Raw genomic sequence first — 10,980 nt, 5'->3', positions numbered from 1 at the left:
AGTGCTCAAATTCTCCTGAAAAACTGCTTCTTTTGCCTCAGTATTTAAACCTTTATCAGTGTGAGGCAGATGAGTTTCCACACGTATGCAACAGGGTTCATGTAATACAATATAAGTTTGGAGGAAGAGCCTAATTAGCCTCTAAATAATTAGACAAATCAAATTTGGCTACACTGGGCTACCGTGAACATTTAAATACTTGGGTCTCCTCTCCTGTGCTCCCCCACGTTAATGTGCAAAAAACCTTATGAAACTTTAGCATGGAGTTGTGAAATTCAAAGCAAAGATCTTACTTATTTTTTCATTAGAAGGGTGGGAGTAAAAAAATCACCAAGTTCAAAACACTGACATAAGTTGCATTCAAGGAGGGTAGTCATGCCTGTTACAGACTTTTGAAACAATGGATGAGAGAGTATCCTTACATCACAGCCCTGAGAAGGAGAAAACTCTAAGACATACTGGTTATTTTGCTTCATCATACACCGTGAAAAAAATTTGGGTTGGAATCTGCTTGCTTCTGGTGGAGATGTGTGAGAGGTTCACTTTCTTTGAAGTCATCTGCAATATAATCCCCTTTTGCACTGTCAAGCTTGGCTATCCCAATTACCAGGCAGCCATTTTGAACTTGTGTTTTATTGGAACTTCAATACTTAGCCCTATGTTTGTGGGATGGCTTGCTGATGTCTGTCTAGGAAGAAACAAACTGGTATATGCTTGCTTATGTCTACATTTTCTAGGTGAGTGTCCTCTTCTGACTGGATCATTTTGCAACTTAACTGAATAGATTTTTGTTTGAGTTTTTACTCTCTCTTATCCTAATTTTGCTCTTAGTGTAAAATGTGATAAATGAAGTAAGAATGTAGTTTCAATTTACTTTGTTCTTTGTATTATTTGAGGGACGCTAGTAAACATATGTGCATATGTGTGTGTGTGGATGTGTGGATGCTTTGATGCCTATATTGTTGTACTGATTGTATTTTATAATAATTATCTCTTTACATACCTGTCTTCTGTACTCCTTCAAACACCCTGCTTTTCCCCCTTCCTACCCCAAGCCCAAATTCGTGACAAATTCTATGTGAAACATGAAGTTCATTTGCTTCACAACTAAGATGAAATGTGCTAAAAAGGTTTTTGAAGTTCAGGTAGAATAATTGAAGAATGTTTTCATCAAAAGGTGGTTTTTAATTAGTCATAGAGTAAGATTGCATATGGAGGCATGATTTCTATGTTATGAACTATGGCTACATAGTTCATAAATAAATGAGTGAATTCAAACGTTACACTAAGCTTCTTTACATAGAGAAAAATAAATATATCTACAAAACTTTGGGAGTGAAGTGATCCTGGGAAATGTTGGGGAAATATCAAGATTGTTTGATAAAGTATAGAAAGTAAGTTGATGAACAGTCTAGAATTTGGGGCTAAAAAGTTCAAGTTGTTCTTCTGGACAACAAGGAGTCACTGAAGATATGATGAAAAACATCTGAGAAATGTTTTTTTCAATAAACAGGATAGGAAACCACAGTGAGAGGTTAAATAGAGGGAGACCAGAACATCTCAGGAGGACGGTCTAGGAGAAGTGTCAATCCAGGACAGAACATGTGAAAAACCATAAAAACTTGACAACTAAACAAGAGCACAAATATGATGGAGGAACAAAAATTAACTCCAAGTTTCTGAGCTGAGGAACTTAGGAAGCTAGTATGTGGCTCACTGATACTGTGAAATGTAGCAGAAATGCAAGTTTGGGGGGACAGGGGAAGAGATAAATGAGGAAGGGCTGGATATCGGATATTCAACATATCCCCCAATTTCAGACAGGTGATAAATTACCATTCACCATTCATCAGTTAGAGTGTGATTCAAACGTATAACTCTTTACTGCCTCAGCTTTGTTAAGTAAAAACGAAGTTACTGCATGGCAAATATTCACTCAACATTCAACAAATATTCTTCAGTGACCACTCTGGCCTTATCCCAAGATCTGGGAATGCAACAGAAAAGAAAGCAGTCTCTTGTCTGCCAAAGTTGACTTTCCAGTGTGGGAAAGAGAAAATAAACAAGCAAATGATATTATGTCAGGTGCTCAGGAGCGTTACGATGAAAAATATAGGTGGGTAAGGGGGAGACAGGGCAGACTAGACAGTGACATGGTTGCTGTTCTGTATCAGAGAATGTTTTCTGATAAGGAGACATTTAAGCAAGTGTCTGAATGATTTACTCTTCTTGTCTTGGTAACAGGCCATACCCAGGGCACTTGGCAACTTCTCATTTAACATGGCAATTCCCATCAGTCTAAATTCCTGCATAAGCCATCAGACTAGGCCTGAGTGCCAGTTTTAGAATTTGACAAATAAAAGACCTAAATCAACTCCATATCCATTCATTTTCTTACGAAAAGCCATTTCCTTGTGCCCCCCCCACTCATGGCTGCCATCAAATTCCAACCAGTCACTGAGTATCAGAGGTTCTATCAAAAATATGTCTTCTGTTTCAAATGTTAGCCCTTAGCTCAAAAATGCAGCTTTCTTTTTCTTGACCATTACAATGGCCTACTTACTGGGCTATCAGAGGTCAGTATGACTCCAATCCATATACCTTTCTACTAACAACATTGACTAAGAATAAATAAGAATAAATCTATATATATCTATATAAATCTATAGAATAAATCATATCAGCTGTATAATCTAAAAAACAAAATCCAATTTAGTACATAAGAACCTTTACAATCTGTCCCAAATTTACCTTTCCAGACTTTTGTCTCAGTATATGACCTCAACCATGCTGAACTTTTGCTTGCCTCTAATCCCCTACTTCTCTACTGTTACTTGTGCTTTCTTTCTATGCCTGAAATTGTCAACCTTCCTTTATCTTTCTACTCCATAGCCAAGACTTGAAAAATCCTGTCCTTCCTTCAACACCCACGTTGCTCAACCACATTCTAATCATACCTCTATAATTTCACTTACCACATCATAATCTAATTTCCACCTGAAGGTCTGTCTTCTCTGATGGACTCGTTAGCTCCTGGAGAGCACACCAGGGGACCCCAACCACCCAGCAGAGGATATGACACATCCTGCTGTTTTATACAGAGCTACCAAGTATGTGTGCTGATTATGGAGGGCACAATACAGCACACATCAAAGAGGAGACTTTCTATCATACATGTCATAGGCTTGTATCTTTATTACTTCAATTTTACAACAGATAAAAACAAAGTTTTGATCTAATGAAATCAGTATATTATGACATTTCCGCAAAAGATGGAAGTAGGATGCCTTTCTAATTTACACAAAGGAACCACTAAGAGTGCTTTGTCTGCAAGAAGCCACTCTCTGCCCACTCCCTTTGGATAACCCTTAGCCTCGCCAGGCCTCACATCACACTTCCAGAGACAAGGAGAACTGAGTGGCAGAGAGAAGTAGTTGGCATCATATCTGGCCCAACTTAAATTGAAACATTTCAAACTCAGTAATTTAAAGGACCCATTCTCATGGTAAATCAATTTGTTACCACATATTGAGTGCATATATTCTTCAGATTATAAAAGCCACTGTAAGGGAGATAAAAACATTAGACCCTATTTCTGCCTTTAAGGAACTTATAGTCCAATTGAGAAAACTAACCACATACAGCCACCATATAAAAAATCATACGAAAAATATGAATGTTAAATTAATAAAGCCCAGATTATATCTGGGTTACTCTGTAACATTGGGCAAGTCCCTTAAACTCACTGAACCTGGGTTTTTTTTTTTTTTTGAAAAATTGGAATAAGAAAATCTATCTTCTGACATCACCAAGTTTTTCCAAGATGAAACAATATAATACATATAAATGTTTTACAGAATTTAAAGAGCTGCACAAAAGTATGGAATTGAATCGCAATTTCTATTAAACAAGGAAAGTGTTCGAGTGTGGTCCCTCTGAGATGAAAGTGAGAAGAGGCTGGACCCCCATCCCTTGTCCCTTCCTGTCCTCCCTGCTCCCCCTCCTCCTGCCCGGTACCGAATCACCCACCTCACCTTCTCACCTCTGTGTGAGCCAAGATGGCTCTGCTCAGGGGCATAAGAAGTGAAAGAAATCAAAGGGCATGAAAAGGAGAAAGAGAAGTAGAAAAGGCAAAGAGATCTACGTTCTTCTTACCACTATGATAATGTTCTCCATAAAACATTTTCTTTAACAGGCTCCTGACAAGTCTGAGATCTTTGAGTTTTCTATCACTCTAGTGACTGAGAACAAATAACCCTCACTAACAGTGGTTTTCTCTGGGGGGTGAGATTACAGGCATCTCTTGTTTCGTATATGATCTATTTCCAAATGTTGTTAAAATGGACATGACTTGCTCATACAGTCTGTGAGAGAAGAGAGGTCAAGTTGAAGGGGGGAAAAACTAGGCCCCTGGATTAATTAAAACACAGAGAGAAGAAAAATTACACATTTAGAAAAATCATGCTGTCTCCAGAATCGCAGTGACTAACAAATATTTCAAGAAGACAATCACATAATGATGCTCCTTTCAGAGGAAAAACCTTATTTATAATGTGGTTTGGTGATTGGGTTGGTCTGTGCCATATTCATTCTCCTTTTTTCTCTCTCTACAGGCACTGCTTTGTTATCCGTGGTTGCTTTTCCCTTGGAAGATTTCTATATAGGCACTCACCATATGATTAACCATATACCGAAAGAGGAGCAGAAGAAGCTGTTCTACACAGCCCTGTTGGCCATCTGCCTTGGTACAGGAGGAATGAGAGCCATCATTTGTCCGCCGGGTGCCTACAACCTTCAGGAGCGTGGGTCCCAGAAACAAATGTCTTTTTTTAACTGGTAAGTCGTACTGGCTAGGAGTGAAATGAGCCTTATGACATTCCTCTCCCTTCTGGAATTTCTCATTGTTTGCTCTCTGGTCCTATTTTGATTGTAGTAATTCGGTGTTTGTCATTGACTGGGCTGGGTCAAGTGACGACATGACAGTGCCTGGGACAGGATTCAGCCAGTAAGTGTGGGGGGCCTATGAGTCAGGCACAGACCCACGCAGCTTACCAGCACCTTCCGGAAACACACTGGCTTGTCATACTGAATAGAAGGTGGCTTTGGAGCCAAATAGGTCTCGACTCTACTTAACACGAGCTATCTGACCTTCTCTGTTAGTCTCAGTTTAATCATTTGTGAAGGGCTATCAATAATACCTCTTCTTGGGTTTTATTAGAGGCAATAATGTGTGTCTTGCAGGCAGAGAACCTGGCACATAGTAGGTGATCATAAATGGTAGCTGTTATTAGTTCTGTCTACACTGTAAGAAGCGAATTTGGCAGAGATTATAAATTCACAGGACAGTGCACAGAGAAGATAAAAAAGAACAGAAAAAGTATTTTACAATTTGTTGAAACATCAGCCAGCACTTCTGTTTGGCATTCACTTCACCCTTAACACCTAAAAGAGTTTATATTCCATGAAAATCAAACTGCCTTTCTGTGAATCTTTTTCTCTCTCAGTGAGTTCTTACACAGTTTTATGTGGTTTTAAGGAACCAATTTTTATTATCAAATACGAATTCAAAAAAAAATTTGATCTTAAGGTAGAGTATTTTGTTGTTATTATTCATCAGTGAATGTCAAGTAGATCTGAGAATATTCTTTTGTTCCCTCTTTTCTGTGAAATGAGTTGTCAACATTTTTCTAAATATTCTGTATTTCCAGCAATGTTAGCAATGGAAAAAATCAAGGCACAGACAGAATCAGACAAAATGTTTAAAGAAAATTCATATTTAAAGCATTAAATTAAAAAAAATGTAGCATAAATAATCTCTGTATATATAACCACCCAAGGCAGTCAGTTTCTTTCTTTCCTTTTCTTTCTCTCTCCCTCTTTCTTTCTCTCTTCTTTCTTCTTTCTTTCTTTCTTTCTTTCTTTCTTTCTTTCTTTCTTTCTTTCTTTCTTTCTTTCGTCTTTCCCACCCCCTTCCAATTATATTAATATTATAAAGCACTCAGGCCTATTTTGAATTCAGTCCAAATGTCAGAAAATAATGCAGTTTTACCAAAGGTGGAAGGGACTCTTTACTTCCTTATAGCAAATTCTGCCTCCTTGACCTGCCCAAAGGAGAAAGAAAAATCCTTCTTTTTTATTCTATTCGGAGGTTTTAATCCTTAATTAGCAACATCATTTTGATTAAATAAGACTCTGGAGGATTAAGACTGGAGAGCAATCAGTTGTTCTGAAAGATAGCTCTGGAGAATTTATTGTACTGTGGTCTTAGTCATTCAGAGTTGTGTTTAATCAAAGTGACATTTCTCAGTGTTGATTACAAAGGAGACATTATATGAATGAAATATTTCCTTTGGGAAAGGGGGGGACTCCCAATGGGTTTGTACTTTAGGCCTTTAAAGGGGGGATGGGGAGTGGGGTGAAAATGAATTTCTGCAGCAGTGAGGAGCCAGGCCAAATTTAGGATGAACACATTTCAATGTGTCTTATTACTTCCTAATTTCACTAAAATCTCTAATAAAAAGAATCATGCAGGGGTGCCTGGATGGCTCAGTTGGTTGAACATCTAACTCTTGGTTTTCAGCTCAGGTCATGATCTCAGGGTCAAGAGATCTAACCCACATCAGCTCCCTGCTCAGTGGGGAGTCTGTTGAGATTCTCTCTCTCCCTCTCCCTCTGCCCCTCCCCAACACGCTTGTGTGCTTTCTCCTCTCTCTCTCTCTCTCCCTAAAAATAAATAAATAAATCTTTTAAAAAAGAAAAGAATCATGTAGAATTTTTAAAACCTAACATTAAAGCACCTAGAAATGTAGGGCGCCTGAGTGGCTCAGTTGGTTAAGCATCTGCTTTCAGCTCAGACCATGATCCCAGGGTCCTGGGATTGAGCCCCATGGAACCCCACATTGGGTTCCCTGATCAGTGGGGAGTCTGCTTCTCCCTCTGCCCCTCCCTCTGCTTGTGCTTTTTGTCTCTCAAATAAATAAATGGAATCTTTAAAAAAAAAAAAAAAAAGCACCTAGAAATGTGCATGAGGAATCAAGGTCTTACTCTTTCATGTGCTAAAGGATGGTAAGCTTCTTGAAGGCTGATCTGATTGTTTCCATTTTTGGTGGGGTGGGGGAGAGGTTAAGTTTATAGTACCAGGCTGCAGGGAAACTTCTATGGGCAACTGCTTTTTGTAATTTATGGAAAAGAATATTAACTCTATTGCTGTACATACTGCAGGGTGGGTGGCAAGATGGACAGAGACCCTGCTGGGCCGCCAGAAGGCTGAAAGGATCCTGACTCTGTCACAGGAGTTTTCTACTTTTCGGCAAGTTCCTTAACCTCTCTGGGCACCGGTCCCTCATCCACAAAATGGGAATACACTGGACGGTGGTTTAGAGCTTATATATAAAGTATCCTAGCACATCATAGGTATTCAAATTAGGGTAGCTATTGTTATTAAATGACAAATCAGCTAAAATCATTGTCTAAATTCTGGGCAAGAGGGAACACATTTAAGAGGAGGCCATCTCTAAATGGGCAGTGCCTTAATTTAAAATCTATTTCTCCATGTCAAAAATGCCTCTAGAAATTACAAGCTGGGTTAATATAATGAATTTCAGTAGTGTCTTTAAAAAACAGCATACCACTTGAATCTGTACCACTTGAAGGCTGCATCCAGTTCTATTTTCAGCACAGATGTCAGATGTTCCTAGTTACAGGACCTTTAATGAGATGTGTCATTGCATCTATACCACCTAAAGCTTCCCAGTGATTATGTTAAATAGTATAGACTGGAAGTCTCGAACATTGAAAGCACCACTTCCGAGTAGAGCTGCCAAATGTAGGTGAGAAAACCACTCCCAGCCAACATTACCATCTGGTACTGGATCTTCCTCAACTATGCACCTTATTGAAAGAATAAAGCTAAACTCCCTAAAATCAAGAGGCATAATAATCTTCCAACATCCTTGTGCCGTTATCTAGATTAGAACCTGGCTCTTCCAGCATTTTCCAAAATCTGAGGTGTGTAATTAAGAGTCACCACACTGGAGATCATCTAGGTAAATACACCTGTGCAGTATCTTTTCTAGAAACAAAAAGAAAGGTGGATAATTAAGTCTGTCTATAACCATAATTTTAAATTCTACTGCAATTAACTTCAAATCTTGCTTCCACATTTCTCTACTTACTTCACCTGGTAATTTGCATCCAATCTGCATATCATAGTCTGTTCCTAACTAGTTACCAGAGTGAATTATACATGATTTAAAAGTCCAAATAGAGTATTGGTAGAGTTCTTGAAAAAAATCTGGAGACTAACTTATTCTATCCCAGAAATTTTGAATAGCTGGTACTCAGATTGACTCTACATAATATTTGTCTCACACTAAAATATTCTGATGTTAATACTTACTTGAATTTAATAGCTTTTTCTTAAGGAAACACTAAAGGTAAAAATTTATTATCCCACGGAATGTTTTTTCAGAAGCTGTTTTAATATTCACTTGAGTGTTGCTTGAAAGCAGCAATTCTCAATCTTAGATGGACATAAAAGCCACCTGAGGACTCTTAAAAATACTGATTCCTGGGCCTTGGCATCAAAGGTTCCATATATATTGGTTTGAGGGAAGATCCAGAGACCAGGAATTTTTTTTTTTTAGCTGCCTAAGTAGTCAGGTTTAAGTACTACTACTCTCAAGCAGTTGTCTGATTTTGAGAATCACTTAAGGGTTTTATTTTAAAATGTTTCCTAGACCCCACCCACAACTTCCAAGATCAGAATTTCCTGGAAGCATAGCTGGGAAATGTATACCACTTTTATCAAGTGCTTCAGAATTTTGAAAACAATTCAAGATATAAGGAAAGGAGATACTAAGGTGGTCTAGAGATAACTTTGAAAAGAAATGGAAGTGAACATCGTTTGAGTGCATATACTGGATGCTAGGCAACTTTGAAAAGTTTTGATGATTCATAGCTATTTTTCACCATACTTAGAAATCTATCTGATTGAGAAATTCTACCTAATCCTTGAGAAGAGAAACGAAATATGAATCTACTTAATTCTGCAATAGTAAAATCATAATTTATAAGGTACATTTCAGCCAACAAAATCAAAGCAGTTCATGGAATAATTGTATTAATACTCAAAATATCATCTGAGTTGCATACTGAGGAATAGCCTGTAAATAGCTTTAACAAAAAAAAATCACTAAACCTTCCAAAATTCTATTTGCATGGGTTCTAGCCAAGCTTAACAAATGCTACCTACCCACTCTAATAACAACAGACACCTCCTTCTTTACTTTTGCCAAAGTTGTAAGCTTAGGGGAAATACACTCAGAATTCCTCTCCAACATATAATTGTGGAAACCAAAGAAAACTGAGGAAAAAAAGAAAGAAAGGCAAATTTCTTACATGTCCTACTGTTCCTTCTTTTTCTTAAGCCCTGCTTGGTCGCTTTTCAACTTGGTAGGTACATGACTAGGGACTTATTTTCATCAGTAAACATGCAGTGGTCTAAAAATCTTAAATAAAGGAAATAAGAAAATGATATACAGGAACAACTGTTAGGATTAGGATGTTGGCCAAAAAAAAAGGTGGGGGAGGACCCAAGAGAGAAAAGGAATGAGAGTAAGTTAAAAGAAGCAGAGGCAAGGAAAGCAAGAGAGAAAGAGTGAGACATTTTCCTAAATTTCTTAATTAAAAATATACTTTTTACTTTAATCGTGCTGTCTATTCACCAAAACCAACACTCATCCTTTATTAAATGCCTTTTCTTTAACTGCAGTGTTGAAAAAAAATTATATATAAAAAGTATCTAGAACTGCAAAATTTCCATTTGCTTCTTCTTTCTCTAAATTCATGGCCGCCAGAGTATTCTTTGAAGTACTTCAATGGGTCAATGGTTATGCTAAAAGAAGCAACCATTGACAACCACCATCCACCAGGAAATCAGCATCCAAGTGTTTCCTTGACTTTTCTAAACAGTTCAATTTTATCCCATTGAAGAACCACAAATCCCCTGGTGAATTATCTCAATATTGCTCAATGCAGAATAAAATATTCTCCCTGAACTCTGTACATTGTCCACTACTACCACGAAGACCTGAGAGCTTGCCTTCCCTCTTGGTATCTTCTCGGGTTAAGAAAAACCAATTTAAACCATTTTCCCTAAAATCACTGAAAATAACTCACGTATGTCAAAATGGGGCAGCCTAAGAAATAACAAAGCATTTGAGTGACTTTAATCATGATTACTAAATAAGTTAAGGCGAATGTTTAAAAGAAATAATCTCAAAAGGATTGCTGAGATTTGCAGCAACAAGTTTCTTTTCCTTATTTGTATTCAATACCATAAAACCACGAAAACAAACAAACAAACAAAAAAAATTAGACTTTTATGTAATCCCAGTTATTTGCAGTTCCCAATCTGTATTTAAAAGTAGACTAAAGAAACATATTTTTACTGCTGCTTTCAATTTTCCTTAATCACTGGTATTTATTTTGCTTTAGTGCTTTGCTCTCTGACTTTCTGTGTGAGAGGTGCTTTATATACTCAATTTGCTAGTGAGCTATGAGATGAAAGGAGTCTTAATGGTGAGTTTGAAGACTGTGGCTTTTTATTTCTTTTATTTTTTTACAGTTGAAACATATACAATTTCACCCTTAATTATCTATGGCTTATCCTGTCCATGGATCAATGAAGACATATAGAAAACATGCCTGTACTAGGTAATTCTTCCAGAAAATTACACAATCAAATAGGTTGGATGGCATTTGTTAAAATACATTTAGTACTTGGTGTGAAATCTCTTCCTATACCTAGCTATTCAACACCATAATTCTTTTGTTTCTAACTACCTTTCACAAGATTTAAGTCTTGGAATAATTGTAATTTTCCTTGACCCTCTTTAGAGCGATTTAGTTTACATCACCATGTGGTGTTCTGCGGAGCCACACAACGTCCTCTTGGATTTTCTCAGCCATATTGAACAT

The 10,980-nt window shown here is 37.4% G+C and overlaps 1 protein-coding gene across 1 annotated transcript in view; it reads left to right on the top strand.

The window, feature by feature from the left end:
* The first annotated feature begins 400 nt into the window (after positions 1 to 400).
* SLC15A5 (solute carrier family 15 member 5) overlaps positions 401 to 10,980 on the top strand; it is a 78,772-nt gene continuing 68,192 nt past the window's right edge. Inside the window, exons 1-2 of the mRNA XM_032391718.1 lie at positions 401 to 737; positions 4,614 to 4,836. Of these exons, the coding sequence (XP_032247609.1) occupies positions 401 to 737; positions 4,614 to 4,836 (560 nt within the window). The remainder of the gene's footprint in view (positions 738 to 4,613; positions 4,837 to 10,980) is intronic.

The sequence above is a fragment of the Phoca vitulina genome, unplaced genomic scaffold, assembly GCF_004348235.1.
Source record: "Phoca vitulina isolate PV1807 unplaced genomic scaffold, GSC_HSeal_1.0 scaffold64, whole genome shotgun sequence".
NCBI classification, from domain to species: domain Eukaryota; kingdom Metazoa; phylum Chordata; class Mammalia; order Carnivora; family Phocidae; genus Phoca; species Phoca vitulina.
This window is presented reverse-complemented; position numbering and strand designations above follow the sequence as displayed.